Source organism: Argopecten irradians, chromosome 2 (assembly GCF_041381155.1).
Source record: "Argopecten irradians isolate NY chromosome 2, Ai_NY, whole genome shotgun sequence".
Lineage (NCBI taxonomy): Eukaryota > Metazoa > Mollusca > Bivalvia > Pectinida > Pectinidae > Argopecten > Argopecten irradians.
In genome coordinates this window covers 31009629-31028549 of record NC_091135.1, presented here as the reverse complement: position 1 = coordinate 31028549, position 18921 = coordinate 31009629, and the positions used below count along the sequence as shown (strand labels likewise).

Sequence of the window (18921 nt, the reverse complement as noted above, 5' to 3'; positions counted from 1 at the left end):
AAAGGATTAAACTCCTTAGAAAACTGTACGAACAGTGATATCATCGACAGGATCGGTAGTAAAGGTAATATCCAGTGGTACCCACTTGTGAAGGGACGATGGCACACCTGTAAAAATGGAAGGATCCATGGTCTACCTTCTGATAATTTCAGGATTGTCTGCCATACCCCCATACATTTCAATGTTAGCGTGTAAAGGAGGCCTAAGGATCAGAAAGGCGGAGGTATATCTTGTAGAAAGGACAGCAAGGTGAAGGGATGTCATGTAGAAAGGAAAGCAAGGAAAAGGGATGTCTTGTAGAAAGGACAGCAGGGTGAAGGGATGTCTTGTAGAAAGGACAGCAAGGTGAAGGGATGTCTTGTAGAAAGGACAGCAAGGTGAAGGGATGTCTTGTAGAAAGGACAGAAGGATTGTAGAAGGGATGTCTTGTAGAAAGGACAGCAAGGTGAAGGGATGTTTTGTAGAAAGGACAGCAGGGTGAAGGGATGTCTTGTAGAAAGGACAGCAAGGTGAAGGGATGTCTTGTAGAAAGGACAGCAAGGTGAAGGGATGTCTTGTAGAAAGGACAGCAAGGTGAAGGGATGTCTTGTAGAAAGGACAGCAAGGTGAAGGGATGTCTTGTAGAAAGGACAGCAAGGTGAAGGGATGTCTTGTAGAAAGGACAGCAAGGTGAAGGAATGTCTTGTAGAAAGGACAGCAAGGTGAAGGAATGTCTTGTAGAAAGGATGGTATTATTCTTTGAGGTATGGTAGAAAAAAAACCATAACGAATAGACATCGATACAAAGATTACAAAAATATGTAAACACCAATCATTTAGGAGCAGCACGCCTTCACCCAGCGTCCGCCAATAAACCTATGTATCACATATTGAGTGATGGATTACCACGGATGATGGAGAAGATGTCGGAAGGAGACGCTACCACCTACAGTCATCAGAGATACCCTACAGGACTATGAGATGGAGATTTAGACTAACTTCATACATGGCTGTGACGTCATCTATTGTTTTATCCTGAAGTATACGTGAACTATCCATCGTCTTGTAAACCCCGTTATTTTCGTGTATACAATACTTTGAGTCTTCGTTATTTTCGACGTGTTCGCGAAGACATAAGGTCGCTAACAAGTGGTCGTACTGAGAACAGTACTAAATTCCTGTAAAATTTTACATAAATATTCGCGTTCGAGCTTACTTACGTGAAAAATGTGTATCAAGAGAAAGTATCTAACAGTATTCAACAGTTCTCATTGTTTCTCCTATATATACCCTAACAGTATTCAACAGTTCTCATTATTGCTCCTATATGTACTTTTACAGTATTCAACAGTTCTCATTGTTTCTCCTATATATACTATAACATGATTCAACAATTTCATTGTTTCTCCTATATACACTTTAACAATATTCAACAGTTCTCATTGTTTCTCCTATATATACTATAACATGATTCAAAAATTTCATTGTTTCTCCTATATACACTTTAACAATATTCAACAGTTCTCATTGTTTCTCCTATATATACTTTAACAGTATTCAACAGTTCTCATTGTTTCTCCTATATATACTTTAACAGTATTCAACAGTTCTCATTGTTTCTCCTATATATACTTTAACAGTATTCAACAGTTCTCCTATTTATACGATAACATGATTCAACAGTTCTCATTGTTTCTCCTATATACACTTTAACAATATTCAACAGTTCTCATTGTTTCTCCTACATATACTTTTACAAAATTCAACAGTTCTCATTATTTCTCCTACTGTCCCACTAATTGGAATACTTTACATTGTAACAATTCAGCAGAATGAGAATTACTAAAAAAAAACACCTTTATCACCTAATGCGCCTGATACCCAGTGACTTAGCATATTTTACTAGTGTAATAGGACCTGGAGCTATTTGACTGAAAATTCGCGAAATCAAACTGCCTGGACATTAAGTTGTTCATATTAACACGACTGAATTGGTTGGTGTTGGCGACAAAGTAACCTAATAGGCATCACCACTTGTGTTTGTCTTTGTTAACAACCATCCGACCAACAGGTGAAGGTGTTCACTTTAAACAGGTAAATATGATAATACGGTAAATACTTACACCGCTTCAATCTATCATTAAATCCGTGTGTTATAAATCATAATTATACATTGTAACTTTAATATTGAATAATGTACATAAACACTTACAAATGTATTGTGATTGTGTGCCTTAAATAGCGATAAATGCCTATTACCTTTCCGAAACAAAAATTGGAAAATTAAATATTACTAAACAAATGGAAAATTTCTGTGTAATATATGATAACATGAAAATTCGTTCCTTTGTTTTGTCGTCTGGTGCAGTGATAGTCCTTTAACATACAGTAATAAGGACGACGGCGGGAATTTAAACATAAGATGATCCGCGTTATGAATTAAAATATTCAATTTATCTCAATTAAATTGTTCAAATGGTGATGATAAGTGTAGTATTAACGGTAAGCTAATAACTTTTGCGGCTCTAAAAAATTATCAGTCGTTTTACATTTACATTTGAAAATAAAAAGCCGTTTCGGAAAGGTAGTGGGCGTTTAAATGGTTAAATAAAAATATCAAAAATTGAGGAATCTCTTGCATACATAATGATGTTCTTTTAAATAAAACATTTCCTTAATAACCAAGGGAAGGATGAAAGCACCTGCAAGAAATTTCGTCAATTTCGTTATTTTTACCCCACTTGAATTTTATTAAGATGTGATATCATTCTGATTTTCTTTCTTTCTTATTATGGAAGAAATATTGAAAGTTTTTACTTTTTGCAACCTTCGAATATTTGAAAGGATACATTTCCTGATAGATCGCGGATGGATGTTTTAGATAACATACAAACTAAAACACTATTTATCATCCACCAGGTAGAATAATTGGATGAAATGGTAAAGAGGCAGGGAAACAACTAGTGGATACTATTAAGTAAAATATTATAGTCTGGGGTGAGATAGATGAAGGGAGGTCACTCTAATGATCTAACAAACTATTACTTTACCGAACGTGGACGGTAGTGTTAACTTGGGATTACAGAGCTGTGTTCGTCATACAACTCTTTGACTCATTAATAGTTTCATTAATATCTCCAAGCGTTATCTGATGCTTCTTAAATAATGATATATGATGTAGGTAACTTAAAATGTAATCTGTATTAATTTTGTCTTTTGTTTTATCTTTGCGTTTTTTGTTTTTTTTTATCTTGTAATTTTTGCAAGCTGTAAGTCCCGATTGCCAAGTTTGAATATTTACTGGTTTTGAGTTAAAGTTAAATGCGCCGTATTTTTCATTCTCAAGAATAAGAAATGCTTTTGAAATGTTATTTACTACCAAAAAGTACTTGTGATTTTTGACAGTTCTGCCGAAAAACATTATATTTTCATTTATAACGCATTGTACATATCAGCCAGTTTCGCGGAGAGTGACGTTTTACAGCCATGGTGCCAAATCGCGGTCTACAAAGTAATTATAGAGTAATTTCTGTAGGTATATTTCCACCTAAACAGACGCAAGACATAAGAAACACGAATGTTCAGTGCATAAATTCTGTGTTGTAAATCATGTTTATAAGGTAACATACATGTTTGCTTGTCGATTTGACTGGACTTTACAGCTTATTTCATCAAAACGTATGGTGTTCAATATTTAATTGAAAAAATAAAAAAGAATTATATACATTGTAATATAAATAAAGTATTATTAAAATCTTTGTTAATAACCCGAACGGAAAATAAAACTATAGCGTCTAATGCTGACCTATAAAACACAAATGGCATATCCACCATTTGTTTAAACCAAGAAAATATAGTTTTATTTTTTTACAAAAGCAAACAATATAATTTTTATAACCTAGGCAAGGAATATTTAAATAGAATGACTTTTAAATTTCATTGCTAATCACAAAATATCGTTATCAATCGTTGGGTTAATATTTTGATTATTTCAGGTCGGTTAGCCATCCTATACTGTAAACCGACTTCCTTTCGCGTGCACTAAATTTCGTGATTTCCGTTTCAATACATTTTTGCGAAGATTAATTTTCGCGGATTAAAGATTGATTTAAAACATTTTAATTCAGTTGTTGAAGAATTGTGGGAGATATCAATTCACATTTTCGCGACTTTATTTAGATCGCGAAATTAACGAAAAGTAAGTTGGTTTACAATAAATCACAGCATAATATCTTATAAAGTATTGTAAAGTATATAACTCGTGTGAAAACGTCACTCTCCGCGAACCTGTCTGATACCTACCTACCAAAGAGTAGTCTATATAGATAAGCCATTTAGGTGTCAGTAGTGGTGACGATAAGATGGCTGCCAATCAGCTATGTGTCGTTCTAATTGTAATTTTGATTTCCTGCGCTCTTGGACAATGGGACATCAACAATGTGGTTCGTGATGCATCTCCTGTAGAAAAATATCCAGACTCTAATCATCATAATACGCCTATAGACTACAGTGACACGCTTCCAGAATGGCAGCACCTCGTCAGCTTTGTACAACAGAAAATTAACGACATGGAAATCCTTCTCGCTGAAAGGAACGGACGCATTGGTGAACTGGAGTTAAAGGTAGCTAGTCAGACGATAGAAATAAAGGAATTAAAACAGGAAACGACATCACTAAGACAGGGTATGACACAAAAGGACGAAATGGTGGAGAAATTAGTGAAAATAGTGGCGAACCTCGAGACAAGTGTGAGATCTGACTTAACACAAGATTACCACGATATATCACATCTTTCCATGCCGGATAACAAAGAACATAACAGTGGTTCTAACTATAGCAAGGAAACTAGTTTTAGGTCTCGATTTAACCCTGCATATCGGAATGAAAACACAATATTAGATATATCTCAACAACAATTTGAAAGCGACAACAGCACTCTTGTGGAAGAATCTGAAGATAAAATACGCCATATGGGTCAGTCAGAAGACTCGTCGATATCAAAAGTATCAGTTAACCAACAAAAAGGCAAGTTGATATACTCACAAACTTGATCAAAATACGTTTTCGCATTTTACTCTTGTTATTTGCTGTCACAAATCTCTTTATCCTTTTCCACTCGTTTTCGATAATACATTATTAATTGCGACAGACAGAAGCAAAAAATTCAAGTTGAAAGCATCCTTCTCAACTTTGAAATAAATTTTGACAATAAATCTATGTAATATCTAGCACTTGTCATTGTTAAATAGAATACCAGGAAGTTCTACGTCTTATACTTTTTTCTACTCCGATTTAATTTTTACAATATTCTCCTTTTGATATTTTTAGTTCATCGTGTTTCTTTGTAACCTTGACACATTCGCATAAGTCTTTAAAACAAATATAAAGCGTGTCATTCGCTATCCTCTTCAATATCTCATCAAACGAAATAAGAAAACTGGGATCTATACCTGGATTCTAGCATATTATTAACAAAGATTCGTTTTGGTTTGAATTCAATGTTTCTAACATTTAGATAGGTATGCTCTACAAGTGTTTGTTTTGCAGCTTCCATCCCGACGTCTCTACAGCAGACGGTAGCGTTCCACGTGTTCCTGACCAAGGACACGTGGGTTGTTGATGATGACGTGGTGATGTATGACCAGGTGGATCTGGACCACGGGGACGGATACAAACCCAGACTCGGTATCTACGTCACCCCAGAGTCCGGAACATACGTCATTTCCTGGTCTATCTACTGTTATGGCCAGGAGCTGTTCCGGACGCTCTTGCTGGTAAATGGGTCTATTAAAGGGTCATCATGGACAGATTCGGAGCTGTCCAAAGATATCCATCAAAGTTCGGCTACTGTGGTCGTGGACCTGAACCAGGGAGATCACGTGTTCGTCCGTATGGGTCCCATCTTCGGAAACGCCACGATATTAAGTCGTAACGATTTAGCATTATCAACGTTTTCAGGCTGGAAACTTGATTAAACAAAATTATGTTTAGGTATGAACACCTGATAAATTTGTGATTCTTACTCAAATGTGTTTTATATATTGTTGGTCATAAGAAGTCTATATCGTTACTGTATACTAAACATGTCCGTGTGTTGGTTTTTCGTAGTCTGGAACTATTGATGTCACAATCGGGTTAGATATTCCCGTGATAAATTCATACTAATATACAAAGTAATACATTCACAAATAACTGCATTATTGTTTATCATTTTTATCGCCGTTCGATAATCTAGAAATTTTTCTGAACATTTCTTGTTTAATAGTAGTATCTAGTTTGTTGATCTTATTTGGAGACTTTTCGTTTTAGAGTCTATTGTCTAAAATTTCATGGGTTGATCAAACAATGTATAAAACTCATTTTGTTGTTGTATATTCATGGTCCCCCAGCAACCACGAAGACAAAGAAATGTTCTGTACAACAACCAGTTCATGTAATACATTGTACGGCTTTATAAACCTTTGCCGAGTAGTCTCTTGTGCTTAGGTATCCTTGGTTTATATACCATCGATATGAGCTGCAAGTGGCCAAAGATAATCCCAATCCTCCTGCCATTAGAAAACAAGAAACATGGTAGCTAGTAAAAGTAAAACGGTCAGAGGTTTGATAACGATAATGGTTATGATACATCTAAGAGGTGATACAGAGGATGGTTAACACTTAAAGTTAATCAAATTCCACACCCCAAGCTAGTTTACAGAAGCATGTCTTTTGTAACATTTCCCCAGAATTCATAAACATATAACAAACAGACGACTACACAGCAGACCGCTGGTTCCTCTCGCTCACTTTGCTAAACTGATTCTTCATCCTATGATTAAATGATAACTATTAAAGCAATTCTGAACCCCACAATATAAACAAGAATAAAAGTAAAGGACAAGGGGCACGCTGTTGGGTGCAGATCTGCTCTAAAAACAATAATAAAACGATAACAATCAAAACAGCACGTGATTTAATTCCAAACCAATCCATCTTTTCAGTTTACAATTGGTCATCGTTTAAAAAGTGAGACAATACACGTAATGTTTACATACAAAATATCTATATTAAAAACATTCACTCGCTTTTTCGTCACGTATTCAATATTTCACTTTTGAAAAATATAAGAAATGAAGAAATGAAATACGTAAATTTTCTTAAATATATATTATGAAGAGCCCCTAAATAACCACATTTAGCCATGCTGACCACAGTCAGGGCAGCTGACCACAGCTAGGACTGAGGACAACCAGGTGGTTGCCGAAAACTACCCGTAAGTAGATGTTTTGATGAGAGATTATGTTTAAAAAAATCCGTTTATTCTTATGTCCCCTTATCATGTCCCCAACAGGTGAAGAGAGCAATGAATACTGTCAAGCAAATGTTTTTCTGGAACAAATGACTTCTGTGAATTTCGCGATCAAGATATTTTCGCATAAGTTCATCTCCCCGACTGATACTAGTTTATAATGAAAGCACTCACTTGAAATGGAGTCCGCGGTAGATGCTCTTAGTGAGCATTTTATCGATACTTTTTTGGAATTGACAACTATTGAAATGTCCCTGGTGTAGTAATTACAACATGGTCATTATTTACGAAAACATGAGTATAAAAAAAAACAAATTTCACACACATTTTAATCGTGAGTGTATTCCTGGAATGTCTTCTCTAGTGGAATTAATTATCTTGTATCTATTCTTTATATATTCCACGACACAGCAGTAAATTTAATATGGCTAGTTTATCAGAGTACTTACTAATTACAATTTTATTTTGAAAAAAAAAACCCAGACAGTACACTGGTAATAGCAGTATCGAAACCCTGTTTCACACTCTTATGGAAGAAAGGAATTTTCTTCTTCCAATCATTAATTTAAAATGAAATGATAAGATGACGTACTAATAGGCCTAGTATAACCTTTATCGACGGTAATCTTTATGAACGTGTCATCGATACTTTTGGGACTAGCAATTACTGACAAGTATGTGGTGAACTAATTACAAAATAGACCGATTACAGTAATTTAAATTACGGTTATTATATAAGAAGATATGAGTGACGGAATGTAGAACCCTACAAATAATATAAATATGTTATATTCGATAAGATTTCTGGGCAAACACATTTGAGTGATAATCCATTTCGGCAATGTTTCTTTTTCGCACGAGTTTGATACTGGCTTTATTTTGACGTCTTGACCGGATCTCGACAATTCCTGTAGAATTAGGGGTGATGCTAATTGTGTTTCCTATTTTTGATTGTACACTCGCTCATCGGTAGATCCCACACAATAATACTGATTGTATTTGGTTATAATCCACTGAATCAAACGCATTGTTCATTTAAAAGCTATGTTATACATACTATGTCGTGCTAAGAAACCAACAAGCTGGTTGGCAAACCAGTTCAGTCAAATTATGCACTTTCAGGTAAAGGAACGTTTTATTAAAATATCCAGCTATTTAAATAAAAACTATCATCAGCACTGAGCTCCTAATGTTGAAACACTTTGGATTTCCATAACGTTTTTCTCCTCCTTAAATGTCACGCGCTTGTCGTTGGAAGCGGTTTGTTTTTTGGCACCTCCACCTTTGTCATTTTTATGACTCTTTGATGGTGTCTTTGGTGGTGCAAGATTTTTGGCAGATTTTTTCGAGGCTCCCTGTTTTTTAGCAGCAGCAGAAACTGTACTGTTTTGCACTGTAGATTCTTTCTTTTCCGACCTCGGGGAGGCTTTGTCAAGGGTTTTGTTTGGCGTTGGAGCTTCCCCGACGTTGATCACCACGCTACGCTCCTTATTGGCGTTGGTATTGGCCGCCGGCGTTTGGCTGGTTCCTTTTGCCTTGGCCGACCAGATCCGGATCATGCCCATTGTCCCCTTTTTAGGTTTATCTTTTTTCTTCATCTGAATGATGGCAAGTCGTGCTCGTATAAGACCTTTTGTGTGATCACTGATGTCACTAGCATCGTCCCGGAGGACATGTCGGTCATAGCACATGTCGGCGATCTTGGCCACCACCACAGAGATGATAATGGCGGCTAACACTATACATATTGTGGCGATCAGTTTGATGGAGGCATCGTAACTCGCGCTCGAGGAGCCGGATGACGACGTCGTGTTACTCCCTACAACAGACAAAAGTATAAATTACTTCTGGATAATTCAAGTATTCGCAATACTATTTTTCGGATACTTAAAAGCGGATTTCATTTGAAATAGATTGAACATTTCTGGCCCTGCAATAATCTTATATAAAATATTCTGATACTGTTACTGTCATTTATATAGTACACAATGTATTACCCGATGTTGCGATTTGCCTTCCGTTTTTTTGTATTCTGATACATACAGACAGACAACCACACACACAACACATGACAGAGAGACAGTTCTTCTGTTAACAAAAGGTATGTTAAGCTCAAACAACCAACTGACCGACAACCATACAATTTGTCTTCCCTCATTCAAAAATACATAAATGCATGCAAATGTTTGAAATATCGCAGAGACACTTGATAAAGACGACTGCATTGTAGAACTTTTTGCGCTCCGGAAATAAACACAGTTTCCCGCGAAATCTAGATAGGCTATTATATTATTCAATAAGTTTTAAGACTGTTCCAACCATGTGTATTGCGTCAAATAAATGATAAATATCTCATTACGATTAAGAGTATTGTTATGACAAACCTTGCGAAATGTACATATAAGAAATAATTGTTATTGTTTTTTAATTTTCTGCTATCTTACATTGTCGCATTAGTGGGTTGCTTTTGTCGCATTGTTACATTGGTGGGTTACTTTTGTCGTATTGTCGCATTGGCGAGTTACTTTTGTCGCATTTTCACGTTGACGGGTTACTTTTGTCGCGTTACTTTTGTCGCATTGTCGCGTTGGTGGGAAACTTTTTTGTCGCTTTGTCGCCCCGATAATTCGATCATGCAACAATGCAGAAATCATGGCTAGTCACCATAATAAATTGATCGATGATAACTTTTCAAATTGGTTAATGTAGTAAACAGGAGGCAGGTATATCCTGTTAGTTAAATATATGTGTTGACACGTTAAAGTGCAATTGGATATGCTGGGCGTAAATCAGAACAATAGTAACACTTTTGTATAGATCTTTATATGTGGACTAAATTGATCAAATGAAAGGTTGTAAGCTGGAGTTAGAGCGCTGTGTCAATATTTGTAAAAGGTCAAAGGGCTCGGGGCGAGTGGAAAACTTAAATTTTGAAATAAAACCATTCACACACGTCGACCTATTATATGTTGTATATCAGTGTGAATGATCATTGAGGTAATGGGGTGTCGGCAGATCAATCTGTCAAATTACCAACCCAATCAGGATCAACAGAAATACACATTTAATACAGCAATACTGACAAAGTTACCTGTCAAATTACCAAAGCAATCAGCACAAGCCAGGTAATTTATATATATATATATACAACGGAACAAAAACATACAAACTTCAATAATTTAAATAGGACGATCTAGTGACAGGACGTTTGTGTGCAGTGTCGTTTGTCATCTGATTGTATGATAAAGATTGATGTACTATATAATGCATTTAAAGTCGATCTATGAATGATTATTCTATATAAGTCTTTCACATTTATTACTGAATATAAGCTGCTGAAATATTTTTATTTATTTTTCACTTACTACTCAGGTCAAGGGTCAGAGTTGCCTAAATGCGTTGTTATTTACGTTGGCTTTAGATAATGCACACGTATACTGAAACTTTGGCGTGGTTTGTTCCGTTGATCACTCTATATGTTGCATGTGATGCTGGTTTGTTTTGAGAGGCTGTTTATAGCTTGTTTGTGTTATGTCCAAACTGTGGAATCTCTTGCCCATTCTATTCTGATATCGCACTAGTAGCATGCTGTCAAGAATAACGTACATCACACCACATCTGGTCACATTGTAATGATAACGTTACGGGCAAGCCAGTGAGTCGTCCCACTTTCTTTATACTGAATGTAAAGCAGAAACTATTCTACAAACTACCACGTGTCTTGGCCAGGAGACAGAACCCAGAGTCTTCCTCACAGGAATGAGCACTCAAATCGAGGCCAGAAGTGAGGAGATGTCAGGGAAATAGAGGATAACCGCTTTTAATTTAATGACAGGTGCAAAAGTGTGTATGGAAAATAGCCATATAACGCGACAAGCCTCTGTACATATAAAGTCTATGTACTTTAAAACTAATCTACTGTCTAGGGTCTTTAGAAAAACAGTGTAATTTTTTTGTGATTCTCAAAAACAACTTACAGTAATGAATCTTCAAATGCCATGGTATAACGGAGCATATTTTAAATGTGTGCTCATTTCGAAGTTGTAATTTTGTCGGATAACCTGGACTATAAAAACAAAAATCTTGTGTCATATATCCCCTACGTCTCACCGTTCTGTCCAACTGTTCGTAAACGATATTAAAGCTGGTGTAACGTTGAAAATTAACCCCCGTTTAAAATTGACCTTGGTTCATTTTTCAACGTTGAAAAATGACCCCGAAAACCGTTGAAAACTGAACTTTAAGCGCATTTACACCGACCTGTTGAAAAAAGACCCCGTTGAAAAGTGAACCCATATGAACTCGTTTTTAAACAACAACACAACACGACACCACAACACCATGAAACCCCAAAGCACCACACAGCACATTAACACACCAACAACACTACACAACACAACACCGCACAACAACACATCACACAACACACAAAAATAACACAACATCACACAACACAACAACGCATCACAATATACAAAACATCACACAACACACAACCACACAACACAACCACACAACACAACAAGGCAACATAGCACAACAACACGACACACCATCACAACAAAACATCACACAACGCAACACAACCACACCACAACACACAACCACGCAACAACAATACAACAACATCCAACAACAACACTCAACAACACTACACAACACAACAACACACTACAACACAACATCACACAACACAACATAACACAACAGCACATCACACAACATAACACATCACACAAACACGCAACAACAACACAACACCACCTAACAACAACACACAACAACACAACACGCCTCACAACACAACATAACAACAAAACAGCACACAACAACACATAACACAGCACACAACACAACCACAACACACAACCACGCAACTACAATACAACACAACCCAAAACAACACAACACAATAATACACAACAACACAATACACGACAACATCACACAACACAGTATAACACAACATCACACAACATAACACAACACAAAATCACGCAACAAAACATCACACAACAACACATCACACAACACAAAACACAACCACACTACAACACAACAACAATACAACACCACCTAACAACAACAACACAACACCCGACAACAACACAACATCAAACAACATAACGCAACAACACATCACAAAAACATCACACAACAACACATTACACAAACACGGAACAACAATACAACACACAACACAACACAAAACACAGCCACACAGCATACAACAACACACAACAGAACAACACACAAATGACACACAACACAATAACATTACACAACCACACATAACAACACAACACAACAAACAACAACACACAACATAAGAACACAACATCACACAACAACACACAACAAACAACACACAACACAAAAACACACAACCACAAAACAAAACAACACAACACAACACAACCATGCGCAGAACACAACATAACTGATCCATACGCAGATATATAATACATGTATTCTTGTATTGCAGAGAATAAATATATATTAACAATTACTGAATACCTGACGAACGTAAAATCGTCGAAAATATTATCATAAAAAAATCATTAAGAAACAAATTAATAATATCACATAATTATAGTTTTGTAACACTATCCACTGGTACTCGGAAGTGAACACCACAGAGTACAAACTTTTCAAAAGACCATCCGTTGACAGTTTGCCAAGGTCATTTTTCAACGGTCATTTTTCATTAGACCTGCCGTTGAGAATTGACCCTAGACACTGTCAATTTTCAACGGCATGTTCAATTTTCAACGGCATTCGGGGTCCGTTTTCAACGTTGAAAACTGACCCGAGGTCAATTTTCAACGGAGGTCCATTTTCAACGTTACACCGGATCTAGTTTTACCCTACTTAGCTATGTCACGCCGCAATGAAATCGATATTCACGGACTTTTATTAATCCTATTTAGTAACTTTAATGCTAAACTACTTACGTGTACAGTATGATATCATAACAAAGGAAAATGTACCACATATATAAAACAAACAAACACACTTACATTGTTGATAGTAGTGATCTGCTGTAGTTTATTGTGAAGATTGCTTTTTTACACTCGATTACTATCTTGACTTTATCGTATGACTTTAATCCCTAATGAAATACAAGTCTATATCGGACGTTTTAATTTTACAGCTGAAATCAACCAATGTCATTCTGCAGTATAGAAATATTGAAATAATAAAAGGTCTGGAAATACTTTAAAAAAATATTAATTTTGGTATATTTTCTTCTAAAATATTAAACTATCTGAAACGAGAAACCCCGCAAGTATCTATATACTGTACCACTATTTCATTATTAAATCCTGATAAAGTGGTACATAAGTAATTATCTCAATACTTTTCTACATTACTGCTTCATATAAGGTCATCATGTAACTAAATACGAAGTAACGATTCTGGAGTTTTAACAACTCCCAGAGCAAACATCAAAAGTTCAAGGACTTTTCGGCAGACCACTTTATATATCTAAAACGAATATCGATTCTCTCCAAGAAAAACCAGGGCGAGTAACAAAGGACATTTACGCTACCAAACACCGGAATGTTTACCTAATAACATGGTCGGTCGCGATGAATTTCTTTGTATGTGAATCATATGGTAATGGGTTTCTTATATTATATGATCCCTTGCGCAGTGGCTGTGTAAAAAAACGTTTTGTGCCTAAATGTTAATTGGTATCAATCTCTGATTTTGATTTTGTACCTTCTTAATTTCAATAGCATGTATATTTTAGAAGAATCGTCGTCTTTCTAAGTAGACTTATATAACGTTACCTATATACCTTTAGGACTTGAAGGTAATTGTGAGTTCATGTGTGTTAAAGATTTCGTAATCCATCATAAATTGTGGCAGGACATAATTAGCAACAAAATAGGAAAATCTATTTAGACTCATTTAGCCTATGGAAGCCATAAAAGTCTTTAAAATGCTTTTGGAAATATACGAAAATTAACCAATGATACACAAACTATCAACTATTTTGATATACTGTAAGTATGTTATATACAAGTGATGCATTATGTATACAGGTATATTGTATACAGGTGATACATAAGTATACAGGTGTAATGTGTACAGGTGATACATAAGTATACAGGTATATTGTATACAGGTGATACATTAGTATACAGGTATAGTGTATACAGGTGATACATTAGTATACAGGTATAGTGTATACAGGTGATACATAAGTATACAGGTATATGATACAATAGTATACAGGTATATTATATACAGGTGATACATTAGTATACAGGTATAGTGTACACAGGTGATACATTAGTATACAGGTATAGTGTATACAGGTGATACATTAGTATACAGGTAATACAGGTGATACATAAGTATACAGGTATATTATATACAGGTAATACATTAGTATACAGGTATAGTGTATACAGGTGATACATTAGTATACAGGTATATTGTATACAGGTGATACATTAGTATACAGGTATAGTGTATACAGGTGATACATAAGTATACAGGTATATGATACAATAGTATACAGGTATATTATATACATGTGATACATAAGTATACAGGTATATTGTATACCGGTGATACATAAGTATACAGGTATATTATATACAGGTGATACATTAGTATACATGTATATTACATACAGGTGATACATAAGTATACAGGTATATTATATACAGGTGATACATAAGTATACAGGTATATTGTATACCGGTGATACATAAGTATACAGGTATATTATATACAGGTGATACATTAGTATACAGGTATATTATATACAGGTGATACATAAGAATACAGGCATATGCTAAACAGGTGATACATAAGAATACAAGTATATTATATACATACATTTTATGATAATAAGTATACAGGTATATGTAATGGATAATTTCCGAAAACCTGTCCATTATTAGAGAGAATGGATAGTACCGAGCCCGCAGGGCGAGGTACAATCCATTCTCTCTAATAATGGACAGTTTGAGGAATTTATCCTACTTAAAACCCATCATACCACTACTCACTACCTTGCGTACCCTATTTGAGAAATGGGACATCCCATTTCAGGAATTGCACAGGTGTTCACTCACCTGTGACAAATAATGGACTAACAATGTTGAGATGCATGCACAGTCATTTAGTTTTACACCTTTGGAGGTACAACAGTGTTTTTGAACATGTCGGATAGTGATATTTTCCTTACTCGGCCATCATTTACATGTAGGGATGTACGCAGCTGTGATTCAGATTGTTTGCCTGTTTGAAGTGACCTATTTATTCGCACAAGGACAGGTGCATTGTCTAACTTTACATCAAATACATACAAGCAAGGTGAGTTTTCGCTACAATTTAAACATAACTGTTTTTCCTAAAAAAAATCTACCATACGCATGTTATAGATATGATAAAAAAACCACATCTGATTGCTATGATAGCATTGCACTGGAATACAATGAAACCTGTCTAATCCGACACCACGTGGGTGTTTGGTCACATTATTCAGGGTGTAGGAAAGTCAGATACTGTTGTATACTATTGTTGCTATTGTTGAATACGGAACAGTTACAGATAGGATAGGGAAAGCAGGTGTCAGATTAGACAGGTTTCGCTCTTAAGTATATTATGTTTAACCATAATCATCAGATTATATGTTATAAGGGTTGTGAGATATCTGATCTAAAAGACTGCATATTATCCCACCTCAGTCAAGAATCTAGAGTTCCTATTCCTCGTCAATTACAAGTTTTAAAAAGATGTAACAAATAATAATGCAAGAATCTAATTATGTTTTTATTTTTATTTTCAGAACAGTAACAGCTAGGAAGGGGAAGTAATAATTTCGATGGAGGAATGAACTTAAATGTAAAATTTTGGATAGTCAAATAAACATGTTTAGTTTTCCATACAGCAGCGTTTTTTTTCCTTTGTTCAAAATAGACTGTCCATTATTTTGGAGAATAATGAACAGTGGCCCTATAATAATGGACAGTGAGTTACATAATGGACTCCTAGGTGTCCATTATGTAATATAATGGTCATATACAACAAAGAAAACTTTACTAGCTGGGTTTTAATACATACATATGATACATAACTATACAGGTATGTTATATACAGGTGATACATAAAATACAGGTATATTACATACAGGTGATACATAAGTATGCAGGTATATTATATATAGGCGATACATAAGTATACAGGTATATTATATACAGTTGATACATAAGTATACAGGTATATTATATACAGGTGATGTAATACGGGTATATGTATATGATACAAACAATGAACGCGTGTGATATGCTGTTTTATCCGGATTATACATTTTAATACCATGAAATGTTTGTTCCAAAGCAATCGCTTATCTTCTTATGACATCCATACACATAGTATGCAACGTATTTCGCTCATTTAATAAACGGGTTGTCGCCTGAATTCAAACCTTCATTCTCTCAGGTTCGTATAATGTGACTCTTTATAAATTAGATATAAATTAGAAGACAAATTGAAAAGGACAAATTATTCTGTCGATATGTACTGTGTATACTACACGTCCAGGGTTACCATCGGATAGATCATTAAAACTAGGGGTATTTAAACAACGTCACTCGTCGCATATTAAAATGTTAAGAAAACTATGTAGACATGGGCACATACACACTAAACACACACATAACACAAAAATCAATGTTGTTAAACGGAACTAGGACATTAAACTGTTTCGTCATTGTCTCCGAAGTACCGAGTGTATTCAGGTAAACTTAAAGCTAAATACACGGTTTCCAATTATGGTAATTATCCAGTAACAAGTTTAACTTTTTATGTGGTAAGGTTACGTCTTTCCGATACAAGATAACGGGTATCAAAGGCATTAGAAAATTAGTTAGTTCCTGTTTTATTAAAGGTGCTGAAAACGCACCTTGACAACGACATTGGAACTTTATAAAAACACATATATGAAGTTATTTCAAGACGAAAAATATATATTCTTGATATCTACAATGTATCAAACGATTGTAGAATCCTACCTTGTACGTAGATGAGCTGCTGCATAGTCCATAGTGAAATGATATATTCCACACTAAACATAAATTCCATCGTGAGAAACGTATCCTTCGACTCGACAGGAAGACTCCATACACTTTTACCCATTTACATGGCTTCGTTCAGACACAACATCAAAGATCCTGGTTATATATTTCGGATTCATCTGTCCACCAAACACATACGTCGGGTCATCTTTTCATTTCCTAATCATCTCGTCATCAGACTTCGAGTGCCAGGTACCAATTTATTTCTTATTTAGACGTTCGTTAATGCTTTGTCCTGGTTACTTTTTTCATTTCTTTCTTCAGGCTGACCGATATAAAAACAAAACCTGTGGGGAGGGAGTTCCAAGATAAAACCCTAAAATCGTCACCCGTCGGGTCGTTTTTGTCGGTCCGACACCCAGGGGCTGGCGTTACCCCCAAGTTGATGCCATCATGACTACTTCCAACATTGATATGCCTACAAGTTCAATATGAGGACGTCATAAAGCCCTATATTTGACCTCGCACTTGCTCCACGTCCTCACAAAACCACTTCACTAATTACATACATTCTATTTATCCTTGACAGAGTAGCCTGGGTTCTCCTTGAAATAAATTCCATGCGAAAAATAATAAATACAAATTTCTTATTTCATCTCGGAAGTAAATGAGTCTGTATTTGCTCGAACATTAAGACTGCAAACAATATTATTTTTCTATAAACATATGACCAAATATCGTCTGGCACTGTCGTTGTCAGCTTGTGAAAATCCGTGTATAGATTAGTTTGTACCGTGACACATACCCATATTAACGATATGTATAGGACAATCCAACAGTCTTAGATATGTATACACATATATCTGCGTTCTGGGTGAATGAGTTTCAATGAAAAGTATTCACTGCCGTTAAACGTAAGTTTTACCTTCTTATCCAGCGCTTATTATATATCACATAAGTACATACAGGTTTGTTATCGGTTCATGTGTCAGTTTACCAGTATATAGACGACCCACATTGGTTTACCTGGAATATAAATCTCTTTTAAGTTTAAAATCTGCTCCATATATACCTATAGTTAGCCAGACTTCTGCTTACAGAATTTAATTAAACTAGCAATGTTTACCGCCACTTGCCTATTTAATTCAACTAAACGTGCAGCAGTATCTAAACTATAGGAGGATTAATATAAGTATCAAACTGCTGATATAAAGGCGGAGATTACATAGTAAGCCTATTACTAGCCTGGGACTAAAACCTGCCACGAACAAACGCTACTAATTATACGGAACCGTGAACATGCAGTTGATTTTTTTTTGGAGTCTTACATAATTAAGACTTACTTATTTAAATCTTATAAACAATTCTGTAAACCATTTCAACGTAATATATCTAAGCCCAGAATCCATGTATAATCATAGTATGTACCATTTAATTTGTGGTGAAACTGTTACATGGATATCGATAGAAACAGTGCCAAAGCATATCAATTATTTTACATAAATCTTGTCCACCGACCACATCGTCCGTCTTATTGAAATCCATGGTGTAGGCTGGACGCATGTAAATGTCATGAAAAACTTGCCAAAGTAATATTAATATGACTAGTAA

At 35.4% G+C, this 18921-nt stretch overlaps 2 protein-coding genes across 2 annotated transcripts; one reads left to right on the top strand and one right to left on the bottom strand.

Annotated features, from left to right (window-relative positions):
• Positions 1–4243: 4243 nt before the first annotated feature.
• LOC138316963 (uncharacterized) lies at positions 4244–5977 on the top strand. Its single transcript, XM_069258596.1, has 2 exons — positions 4244–5004; positions 5527–5977. The coding sequence occupies exons 1-2, from the start codon at positions 4341–4343 to the stop codon at positions 5952–5954; spliced, it is 1092 nt and encodes a 363-aa protein (XP_069114697.1). The 5' UTR covers positions 4244–4340; the 3' UTR covers positions 5955–5977.
• Positions 5978–6916: 939 nt separating this feature from the next.
• Positions 6917–18143, bottom strand: LOC138315128 (uncharacterized). The gene is made up of 2 exons (XM_069255893.1): positions 17308–18143; positions 6917–9089 (listed from the first exon to the last, which is right to left on the bottom strand). Exons 1-2 carry the CDS (start codon positions 17429–17431, stop codon positions 8443–8445), a joined length of 771 nt encoding a protein of 256 aa, XP_069111994.1. The 5' UTR covers positions 17432–18143; the 3' UTR covers positions 6917–8442.
• Between the last annotated feature and the right edge of the window lie 778 nt (positions 18144–18921).